Source organism: Ostrea edulis, chromosome 5 (genome assembly GCF_947568905.1).
Source record: "Ostrea edulis chromosome 5, xbOstEdul1.1, whole genome shotgun sequence".
Lineage (NCBI taxonomy): Eukaryota > Metazoa > Mollusca > Bivalvia > Ostreida > Ostreidae > Ostrea > Ostrea edulis.
In genome coordinates this window covers 84299088-84312037 of record NC_079168.1, presented here as the reverse complement: position 1 = coordinate 84312037, position 12950 = coordinate 84299088, and the positions used below count along the sequence as shown (strand labels likewise).

Here is a 12950-nt window from a genome sequence, read left to right as displayed (position 1 = left end):
CGTGGAGAAGAACAATAGAAAGAGAGAGGAAAGAACTAGGTTTTGGGTCATGGACAGAGGCAGCAAGATCAGCCCAGGATAGAATTAAATGGAGAGGACTTGTTCATGGCCCTATTCTCCACGAGGAAAGAAGGAATTAAGTCATATTAATTTTCATTACATACACCACTAAAATCATGTACCCCGATGTAGATTTTTATGAAATTCATTGCAAACAGTTATTTGTTTTTATTTTAATATAAAAACAACAAAATATTTTTTGAATTGCATTTATTTATCGGAAAACATGTCAATAACTAAAACACATGTCATTTTCAATATGTTCATCAAGTTTTAGAATAATATGTGCAAAATTATTGAATTAGCGTTATTCTCCAAAATGTTAAAAAACAAACAAACGTGGACGCACTTTCCTTATAGCATGGTTTACATATATTTTTTTCTGTTTATATTAGTAGAGTTACATCTGTTATAGTTATTCATGGGAAAAAATCCATACCTTTCCTTAATAATTTCAAATCTATAGCTTCCAGATTATGTATACCCTCATCAAAAACTGAAGTATGGCACCATAAAGCTGAGCTATTTAAAATCACTCGGGATTAAAATTTTATGTAATTTCATGAAAAGACACAGATAATGATTCCTTATCACCTTGGTAAAATGTTTGTCAAAAATAAAGGAAATCTATCGCATTATGGACTTGATAAATAATTTAATGAGAACAGAGTTATTGTCCTTGGATTCAATATTTTGAAACATATCATTGACTATTCAAATATAACTAAGACTTTTGAAATATTTTATGGCTAACAAGATTTTTTACAATAACTATTGAAAAAGATTCCAACAAAATGTATGTTCCTATCATTAAATCATTGACTTTGCAAAATCCTATGACGTCACAGGAGTGTGGAACTACGTTAAAGACCTAAACAGAATTATAAATTTGCCCCTTTTCCTGTACCTGAATACAGTTGATTTCCAACCATTCCTATCCTGCTTCCCTAATTTCCCCCTTTACCATAACCTACATTCTGTACATAATAAACTTGGAATATTTTTGGTGTTCAATAATTTTTGCGACCGTTAGGGGACTACATGTATGTGTATTGTCATGCAATACTATCAAAATGCTTGTTCATGTATAAAGATGTTTATTGTTTTCACAATCTTTACCTGGAGGTCATAATAGCACTATCAATTTTGTGGTATGTTGCTTCCATTTCCATCATACAATACATGACCTGTGTTTCACATTCTAGAATAATTTTGATTTACAAACCACATTTATTAATTACTTACTCCATGCATGAATTTATATACCGGATTATAAGAACATAGATACATAAAAAATATATTTTGATCCAATTTTCATGTAAAGTTAGATGCGAGGCGAAATTGGATATAAGATATAACTGATTTCTGAATTTGGAAGAGTTTCATGTACGAATATTACTGACCTTTTAGAATATTTAATGGAATCCTATGGTATATTTCATCACATTCCTGACACGCCAGTTAAATATAAAATTCTTAAGAGGCAGAATTTATTCAAAAGCTTCTACATGAGATGAAATAATCTCTTGCTGTGGCCTTCAACTCGACGGGCCTCGATCAGTTCTTTCTCTCACAGAATGGACAGTTTTTGGCTTATATCCTTTACATAGAAGTTGTGAAATCGTATTAATATGAAAATAGCATTGCTTCTCAGAGATATCGATTGTGAAAAGGTAATGCATTTCACACACAGAAACTACTGAAAAAAGCATCACTACAGAGGCTCAGATAAAGGTTTTGTTTAGTTTGTTTCATTGTGTCTCAGACATAATACTAGGCACCTGATCCCACCTCTGGTGTTTGCCCAAGTCTCTATTTTGTATTGCTTATGGGATTTATGAGATTGATCAGTGTTCGTTATTTTAACCTTTCGTAGAGATGTCACCAGCTTCAATTGAAATGACAGAAACAGTTTTGATTTGTTTGGCATGTAGCAGGTCTGGCGTTCGTTAGTCTGTACTTCGCGTTGTGTTTTGTTTTATTTGATAGTGGCGACTTCGAAACGACCCAACTACACTATGATTAGGAACTTGAAAATAAATTCAATAGAAATAAAAATAAGATAAATAACACTTTACGAATTTATTACCAGTATGAATGTGACAAATACAAACTCCTAAAGCCTAGTTAAACTATCAAGAAAGTCTCCCAACCCAAAGATAATATAATAATTTTGTAAGTAAAAATTAGGAAAGTATAAGGACAAAACGGTCGAGCAAGACGTGTTTCCAGTATTGGAAGGAGAAGTTTAGCTAGCAAGGCCATCTGTCTCGCTTTAATGAATTGTTCGCTGCATGGCTTTATATAGTAAATTAAACAATAGAAACTGTCATTAACGTTATTGGCTTAAAGATAAAGTGGGCGTGGTCAAATACAACGGGTGAATAATTTACATCGGGATCAAAATTCAGAAATAAAAGTAAAACCCGAACTACCACCGACGTCCCTAGAGTATTTTTTCACTCATATTGAGAAGTCACCAGCTGTAAGTGAATCGAAGTTCCACAAATTTAGACCTAGATTTAGCGCTCAGGGTCGTAGTATTGCGGGTTCTTTAATGTGCCAACGCCAGCTGCGACCCCTGTAATTTCGATTGCCACCGTACATCTTATGCCAAATGTGATAAGGGCACTCGCTTAGCAGGGTCCTCGATTCCGACGTCGTGTAAAACATAATGCAGGTACATGTAGTAACTGTCGCGGTAGCGCAGTGGTAGAACTTGCACTTTGTAACCGGAATGTCGTGAATTCGAGCCCTACTCATGCCATGGTCGCGTCAAACCTAAGACGTAAACATAGGTGCATGTAATGATTGCTCCTTCGCCAGACGCTCGATATTGAGAAGTAAGAATCACGGGTCTTTCGGATATGACATTAAAAACTTTCGGTTGGCACGTTAAAGAATCCTCACTGCTACGACCGTAAGTGCTAAACATAGGCCTAAATGTTTTGTTACGTCTCAATGAAAAGGTTAAGATAACGAACAGTGATCAATCTCATAACTCCTATAAGGAATACAAAATTAAGAGTTGGGCAAACACGGACCCCTGGATATACCAGAGGTCTAATCGGGTGCCTTGGAGAAGTAAGCAACCCCTGTTGATCGGTCACACCCGCAGTGAGCCCTATATCTTGATCAGGTAAACGGTAAATATAAACGGAAAAATCTCGAATGGACATAGAACAAACAACCAATTACATCATCTACTCATTTAAAAAATAACTTTTAATTTTTTTTAAATTAAACAGTGACGCTTCACGCCAGCATGTACGCATTATGTAATTATAGGTTATAGACTTTGTATGGGAAAATATGACGACCGAGTTTTTTGGCGCGTAAACGGACCGAGCTTGCGAGGTCCGTCCGCGACAAAAAACGAGGTCGTCATATTTTCCCATAAAAGTCTATAACCTTTTTATTATATACTTTCAATTTCATTTAGAAACTAACGATAATTTATTTTTAACAATTTCTTTATTGGTTTAACGGAGTAAAAGATGAAAAACACGAAAATTTTGAAAATTAGCGACGTAGTAATTTGATTGTGACGTAATGTTTGCGGGCCGGAATGTTTCCGGGCATATATCGTGTGATATATGCCCGCAAACTTTTAAAGAAAAGAGAAGAGATGAAATTGAAAGTATATAATAATGTAACGTATTGTCATCATGTACGCATTATGTAATGTAACGTATTGATTTCCTCCATCTATCCTTCATAAAAGGTTGTGTTAATTCCCCATAAGTTTTCATTAACTGGAAACTATGAACCAGTGATGAAATGACTTAACTACTTTTATTTGATACCATGCACGCGAAGTCATTCTATGTCGCATCACTACAATTTATTCGATAAACAAGATACCAAATATTTGTACATTCGATTAATATATCATTACTAAGTGTTTTATAATGCTTATCTTTTGTAATTAATTGTTACTTTTAAAAAAGAAATAAATATTTGTCTACTTGATTGCATCTGTGTTGCATAGTATAGAGGACTAATTATGAGTCTTTTCATTCCACTCAATGTATACATAATGGAGGGGCTTTACAACCCATCAGGCAAAAATGCTGGTGGTACTGAATGACTCAGCAGTGGTATAATGACTCGATGTATGTACAGGGAAAAAAAATATTATATTAAATCAATTTTACAAAACTGTTAACCCTCTAAAGAAGACTAGAAACTGATAACCTTTCAAATAGCTGAATTGTTACCATTGTTTTGTTTCATCGTAATGGATATTGATGCCAACAGTCGAACTGGGAAATTAAAATGTATACAAAACAGTTATAATGGCCTAAAAAGTACATGGGGCTAGATATCGATATTTTCTATCAATATTCCAAATTCTAGAAGTAAGTATTTAAAAATATGTTTATAACGTACAGAAAAAAAACTAACAAATTGTTAAAAAGAAAAAAAGTGGCAATTCATTCATAAGAAAAATAAGAGTAATAATAGTAATAGAAGTTCCATACCGATTGGATTGAAGGTTTTGCAGGCATCGAACACAGTAGCCAGTGCTCGCTACAGGGAATGAATTCCGTTTGCACTTGAAGACATTAACAGTAATGATTAGACTTAATTGGATTTAATAAAAGTATTCGATATGTGACGCATCAACCTCCAGTAGGAATAACTTAAGTAGTTGGAACAACCAATTCATTTGGTATTTCTTTCATTACGTTTGAAAATATGAATGCAGTATCGTAAATTCCTGCAGGAAGCACATTGACAAACCTCAGTTGACCAAGACATATCTTGATATCCTTAAGGAGGTACTCTACATCTTCATAATGGCTGACTTCCTTTTAAAACATGGATGGAAATATAAATATTAGCAATACTTGTCTATTCATTTCAAACATCATTGTCTTGCCGAGTAACAACTGTAGATCGCGGGCTCGAATCCAGCAGGGTTTTTTTCAGATTGGTTTCTTCTAAAACTGCATTTTTGACTAAATAAAGTAAATTTTAATGTTTTCAATTTCAATATTTTATTGTACCCCCAATTTTCATCCACATCACATTTCTCTGGTGTAGCATTCCTCCTTAACAAGAGATGTCACAAATGGGATTATGTTATTCTACAACCTTGCACTGTAGTTTACGACTTGTTAACGAGTAACCACGTTTGAAAGAGTCATTCTAGTATGCATGTCTAAAAATGTTATCACTCTGCTCATTGCTACCATGCATTTCCACTATATTATATTATCTTGTAATATATATACCATCTGCTACCTTTCCTTTAAATTTAATTGATGTGCAACAAGAAAAAACGTACAAGAAAAATAACGACAGCGCTATGTTTTGTTGAGACACTCACGCTGAGACGTCGGTGTTATATTTGCGTCGTACACGTAAACTTTGAAGGAAAACAATTGAAAGTACTAATTACTTTCTTTACATTTGCTAAACTATCTTCATGCGTCGAAATATACTTGGTTGCCTTGAGACGTTATTGAATGTTCTGAACACCAGAAGCACCCCCTAGACGGTTAAATCATACACAGAAAGTTGCATTGCCATTGATTTGGTCTTCAACACCTTCGTCATGCCCCTTGGTGATTGTTCACCAGTGAGTGTTTACGACAACGCCTACGAGTGAAAACTTTGAACAAGCCAAGAATTTCCGCTTTCACTACAAAGCAGTTAGATCATATATGGTACTGAATCTAATCTCGGTTGAGATCAGTCAACTAACTGATTTGAAGCGAACAGCAGTGTCATCTAAGTGCACATTAATTGCTAGAACCGGCCGAAGCTGAAAGTGAATTTTCAGACATGAATTATGAAGGACTGCTCCGAAATTCGGTGAAGGCGTCACTCCAAATATTCAGCCGAACCGAATCTCAACCGAGATTAGTACTGAATCCTTTTAGTTGGTTTTCATATATATGTAATGCTACTGAAAATTCTAAATCTGTGCATATATAAAAAGAGAAGCATTTTTTAAAAATATTTTTGATTTGCATTCTCTATATTAGTTATATACAAATTGATCAATCATCTCATTCATCCACAATGCATTAATAATTGTACTCAACATTTAACAAATCATAGAAGACATAATTTCATAGCTGCCTGCTAAACAATGAAACTATGTCGTTGAATCGTTTATAACTAAGCAAGCATACACACATAGTAACATTTACACAAGATTAAACTTCAAACATGCAATCTAGCAATCGAATTCATCTCAACAGTATGGGTTTATGACGTCATATTTCTCTTTCTGCAACATGTGCCTCTTTATGAGTTATAATGAGTTTTGTTATCTCCCGAAAAGAAGAGTATATTCATCCCCTAATCAAATGCTATCACATCACCAGATTAACATTTCACTTGATTTGAAAATGTCTCATAACCGAAGACCTGGCACGCACACGTCTACGATCAACAAAAGGTGGCGTACTATCATCCATAATTGCTCGGAGTTGCATTCTCCCTAAAGATGCCTTGATGCATTCCCCGTTCATCGTGTGATTTTAGGGAAAAGAAACTTGCATGGAACATGGGTTATTGGTCATAACTGGTGACAACTATTGTATATAACCCTCTTCTTCTTCCCAACAAGGCTCAGTATATGCACGAAGCTGAAATACAAATTTATAAATGTAAAAAAAAAATGCAATGATCTAAAATCTAAATCTTTGGGTAAGATTGCGATTCTTTCAATGTACATTTGTGGCCTTATAAAGTTATGTATATATCGCTTTACTCCCTTTCTCTCATTTCCATTTTAATTATAGAACACTTACCGGGATTAATGTCAGTAGATTTCATAAAAAACAACTAAGGAACACAGCGCTATATAAATTGTGGAGACTAATGGCCTTGTTCCGTTTCCCGCTCTTTCAGCAGCAGACCTTCCAGCTGCAAAAAATGTAAGGGATTAATAACTCATGACGTTTGGGCTAACAGGACAGAATGATTACTCCCAGACTTCATGATCATGAAATTAAAAGAAGCCAGCATTGATGCGAAGCACGGAATCGGCTGATCTACAATTCATGTTTGAAAGAAACTTCAATGCTTGTAGTATGCACTAGAAAGGGACAAAATATCAAACCGCTGAAACAGTCTACGCCCCTTTCGCCACTTGATATCATATGTTCTATGAAAACTATGATTGCATTACGATAACAGTTCATGAAGAATATGGCCTAGCCATGCGATAAAGCACAAATGATGTTTAATTAAAATGTTTATGAACAGTATGTGTATTATGATTATTCAAATAATTAACAGAATCGGTAAAAAATTCTCGTTCACCACAGTAAAAAAAATTCTCAAGAGTTTAAAACCTTTTTTTACGTCAAACGAAAGACGTTTAAGAACACGTGATAAAAAAACCCCACCATTTCGAATAATCAAGATATCCATGTAATTAAGTGATTAATTTACAAGCGACCTCAAAGAATTAACCATTAAAAGAACAGTGGAAAATGTAAGTAAACATCTTTAAATCTGCATTTTCATATTTTAAAAATAATTCAAAGAAAGCACAAATGAATATGAATATTTTAATTAGGCAGGGTTGATGACCGAGTCGTTTTTATGTAAGTTATTTGATTTGGAGTGAGATGAACAATAATCCGAGGAGCGAGTTGGCACGATATATATCACTGTTCGTTATCTTCACCTTTCATTTTTAACGATGGGGCGAGTTGTTGACACAATTTGGGCAAAGTTGATGTGGGGCGAGTTGTTGACACAATCTGGACAAAGTTGATGTGGGGTGAGTTGGAAATGAGACAAGTTGATTGTTCTTCATCGCCGACTTGGCGGAAAGCGTCCATCAATCATTGGTTTTAACATCTTTCTGACAGATAATTCATGTCCACATATTCAAAAATGACTTTCAATATACAAGAGGATATGACCTGCCACGCGATACGACAATAGAAATCATGAAAGGTATGCTGGAGTAAACGTCGAGCGTCCTAGTTCATACCCTCACGTATTTTCAAAAATGAAATTCTACATTCTACTTTCATTTCCGTAGAAATCCCAGCGTGGAAAACAATGGATGTCCTATATTTATAAGATTCATACATACATTATTCACATTCGTATCGCATTAATATGGAAATGACTATCATTGCAGTTAGAAAAGAGATGTCGAAAGGGCGAAGATAACGAACAGTGATGATTCCTATAAGGAATACAAAATTAAGAGTTGGGCAAACACGGACCACTGGATATACCAGAGGTGGGATCAGGTGCCTTAGAGGAGTAAGCACCCTCTGTCGACCGATCACACTCGCCGTGAGCCAAAGATCGAAGGCAAAACATTGGAAATGTAAATATTTCAATTTATCGCACAGGAAAAGCACTGGCAATATCGACGAAGAACCAAACTGCAAATTAAAACAAAAGCTGATCCGTATAATACAATCGTACAATCTGACAAAAACACACAGTAATCAAAGTATCTGGTTTACAGAAACTTCCTATAAGAAATCATGGGCAACATTATCTGTTTATCATATGAAAGTAATGGAAAGGATAATCTAATGCTGATATGGTATGGGATGTTTTAAAAGTTACCCGCATACTGGGCGGAAATTGCAAACATATTATAAGTTTAACCTAACGTTTTATCTACCGAATTTACCACGTGCACATATGTAACAATATTTGAAAGGACAAGGAATTATAATTATAGATACTGCAAACTAAATTAAAAACCCAGGTAATCAGTGACAGCCATAAAGGACAGGTCAACAGCAGGTGAGCGGTTCCCAGGTGAATAATAATCATCTACACATCTCTACAACAAGGCATTACTCTGTCTCACATTGTGAAGTCAATAAACAGAAAGAATTATCCTTTTATTGCACCCTCTACACCGCGGAGTAATATGTTCGAGATCACTTAAATGGTCCATAACTAACGAAAACTATACATGTACATATTCTCTGATCTTGAGGCATTCGCCCTTTAGAACTGATGTTGTGTACTTACAATGCAAGTGTTGCTTGTAGGTTAGTGACAATTTCTTGTTACAGGGATAATGCAAACAGCATAACCTCTATCGATCTGCTTTGTATATTCACACATTTTATCATCTAACACTATGTGATGTACATACTATTTCATTAGGCAGTATTTCATAAAATAACGCTAAGCACTTTGTTTAATTTCTAAGCTCTGATGTTTTAGATCGCCTAGAACAATACTCATTGAATTTATAAGAGGCAGTTCAAGTATTTTCATTTGACCAAAAAGGAATTGTGAATTCCCAAATATTTTTGTTGACAAATGAAAACTCTTTCTCAAATTTTCTCGGTAAATAAGATGATTTAAGAAATGAAACTTAAAATTCTTTATTTGTTGCATGTATCAAAAGAAAAAAATGGACAGAAAACTTCATCAATGCGCGTAGCTCTCTAGGCAAAAGAATTATAGATCCCATATAGAAACCTTTGATTTACAGCGCAGTTTTTTTCTTAGCACAAATGAGGACATACATCTTTGTATTCTTACATCACCGTTCCACAGTTTAATATAAAAAACTTCCTAACATTTGAACATAGATGTGAACGGCAAACTAACAACTCAACTTTATTACAAAATGGATGACTTTTATGTAATGTTTCATTATCATCCGCACATGGTGTTTCTCTCAACTGATTCGATACGCAACAGCATGTTCTACGTAGGATCAATTTTGAAATCAAGACAGATTCCCAAAGTAAATTTTGGTTCACGTATGAGTTTTATCTCGTTCTATTTTTACCTCTTTTCTCACAGAATCTGTCAAAATTCTGGATCTATCCACTACACTTTCTCTAACTGGACGACATGATGTACTGTGACTGTCTATGCGCATGCGTCTGAAGACCGAAAGGAGGAGACTCGATATTGTATAGGCCATCAAAAAGTATTGATTTTTACGTTAAAATGAGAATTTTAAACTTTAGATAATTGTTATTTTCGCAAAGTTCATACATTCAACAATGGAACAAAAATTGAGAAAGCGTTGGGAAAATTGTCATGTCATGATTTTTGCGCAAAATGAGCTGTAGTGTCTCTTAAAGACAATATACACAACAGGTATTATTTTACTTAAAACGATAATTCCGTGGGGACGCGGGTTAGAATAGGTCCTCAGTACCCCTTGCTTGTCGTAAGAGGCGACTAAATGGGCAGGTCCTTCGGATGAGACCGCAAATACCGAGGTCCCGCGTCACAGCAGGTGTAGCACGATAAAGATCTCTCCCTGCTCAAAAGCTGTACGCGCCGAGCATAGGCCTAAATTTTGCAGCCCTTCACCGGCAATGGTGACGTCTCCATATGAGTAAAAGATTCTCAAGAGGGACGTTAAACAATATTCAACAAACCAACCAACCTTAAAATGATATACATTACTTATTACACGTATGTTACACTATAAAATACTCTGTTATTTAATTCATCTATATTGTATCAGTATCTTATCATAAAATACACACTTACCCTGATTCCTTTGAGGAGTTCGCACTGAAAAAAGAGGAAAGATTTGATAAAAAACCGAAAACAGGAAATCATGATTTTGAAATAATAACGGTTACTGGATATGACAGCGATTCCGTTTGGTCTTACGCCAGGTCCTGGAGTTTCAAGGTGCCTGCTTTTAAACGCTATTAAATTCGCAAAGGATAAATAGAAAAACACCGTGGATCGTTACCCTTGGCTACCAAAGAGGATGCTTCTAAACAGAAAACCTTACTTAAAAAAGAAAACACTAAAGAACCTTATATTGCTTAAATGAAGTACAAAAGGAAAAAAAAACATCATCATAGGCGCCTCAGCAACTTGAAAATTCTGGAATGTGTAGAATGAAAGATGAAGATAACGAACAGTGATCAATCTCATAACTCCTATAAGCAATACAAAATAGAGAGTTGGGCAAACAAGGACCTCTGGATATATCAGAGGTGGGATCATGTGCCTAGGAGGAGTAAACATCCCTGTCGACCGGTCACACCCGCCGTGAGCCCTATATCTTGATCAGGTAAACGGAATGTATACGTATAGTTTTGAAGTTCTTGCAGTGAGTAGTTGGATTAATAAAGAACTATTTTCTATCATATACCTAATTTTTCGTAAATATCTTCAACTAAATGTAAAACCATACAAACACACCAATACATGAAATTATGAAAATCTAAAATCAGGAAAAGAACACAACTGTGTAGCCTCGTTTGTCCTACATAAACAGGCTTTTTTGTCAGTTTCAACTACGTTGAGAAATGTGATACAAAACATGAATATTCCACATTTGCTTCTCTTAAATCAATACAAATTAAACCAAATAACGGCCCCAAGTATCGGTAATCATAAAATTTCAAAAAGATTACCTGGACGATTCGTGGCATCTTTTTCCAATTTTAAGTTTTCCATTTTGAAAGTTGAAACTGCAAAGAAAATACAAGAAATCGATCACTAATTCAATCGATTAAAAGAATGAAAAAAGAAGGAATTTCAGTCCATTATTACAAACACGAAACAAGAGATTAAAGCAATACAGGAAAAATAATTCAAATGTAATGCGAATGTAAAAACAAAGAACCAAAAAATTACAATAAAAAATAAAGCATATGAAACCGAGGAAATTATACATTGGATATTGTATTCCGTTGAATCACTAATTTATGTAGGGTTTTTTTTATTCGTGGTACGGAGAATCGGGAGAATGTGAACAACATTACATACATAAATCTCATCAAAATACGAACAAGTCACCTCTACTCCATCCATGTAAATTCTACCCTGCGAAATTTAGTGATTCCACGATACAAGTACAACTATATATACAACTATGCCGCATTACCTAGACAGTCACCCTTTTCTCCCTTGGGTCCTCGTAGTCCAATAGGTCCTGGGTGCCCAGGAAAACCTAAACATCAAAACATTATATATAACAACCGCAGTAGTTACATGCTGTGTATCACAGAGGGACTGTTCAAAGTGCAGGAAATAAATGAGATAATATCTCACATTTTTACACCTGCAAAACACGGGTGCTCTGAATGAAGGATTGTATAAACCAAGGAAGTCATTAAAATGCTAGAATCATGTTTCAGTTTGTATAGGTAAATTTGTAATATTCATTATAAAATATAAAAGTTGGGACAATTTATAAATTAAACAAATTGGAATTATATCTACCCTACTTTGTTTTAAAACATGTGAGCATATCTTCGGTGAATATTTTGTTTGATTTGGTAGTCTTTCTATCGATCCAAATTTACCCACAGACACGCGAGATCTTATTAATGAGAACACAATTACCTCTCTCGCCTTTTTCACCAACATCTCCTGCAAAAAAGCAGTTAATTCACGTAATTGTGTTTTAACACATCACAGAACATTATTAATATAAATCGAGAAAACCGACTAAGGGGAGAGAAATTGATTGATTGATTGAATATTGTTTAACGTCCCTCTCGAGAATATTTCACTCAAATGGAGACGTCTGGAAAAGGAATTAAAAAGTTTTAGTATAGTCTTTGTTTAACATGGGTTTTATAGTAACCAGCTTATATTTATTACTGTAAACAGATAGTACGTACTTCATGTATTTCTTTTGTGTAATGAATAGGTTTTTTTTGGTGATTATATTCCGGACCGATTGCGGTAGCTCAGTGGTAGAGCGTTCGCTTCGTAACCAGGAGGTCCTATATTTGTGCCCCGCTCGTGTCATGGCCGCGTCAAACTTAAGACGTCAAAATAGGCAGTGATTGCTCCTTCACCAAACGCTTAGCATTTAGAGGTGAGACTCACGGGTATTTCGAAAATGACCTTAAAAACGGAGGTCCCGTGTCGCTAAAGAACCCTCACTGCTACGGCCCTGAACGCTAAGCATAGGTATAAATCTGCTAAACATAGGT

The 12950-nt window shown here is 35.0% G+C and overlaps 1 protein-coding gene across 1 annotated transcript in view; it reads right to left on the bottom strand.

Annotated features, from left to right (window-relative positions):
• Window positions 1-5048: 5048 nt before the first annotated feature.
• Window positions 5049-12950, bottom strand: part of LOC125651616 (collagen alpha-1(I) chain-like) — a 31565-nt gene continuing 23663 nt past the window's right edge. Inside the window, exons 8-13 of the mRNA XM_048880301.2 lie at window positions 12352-12378; window positions 11891-11956; window positions 11418-11474; window positions 10534-10557; window positions 6831-6945; window positions 5049-6665 (exon numbers count right to left, since the gene is read on the bottom strand). Coding sequence (XP_048736258.2) covers window positions 6842-6945; window positions 10534-10557; window positions 11418-11474; window positions 11891-11956; window positions 12352-12378 — 278 coding nt within the window. The 3' untranslated portion in view covers window positions 5049-6665; window positions 6831-6841. The remainder of the gene's footprint in view (window positions 6666-6830; window positions 6946-10533; window positions 10558-11417; window positions 11475-11890; window positions 11957-12351; window positions 12379-12950) is intronic.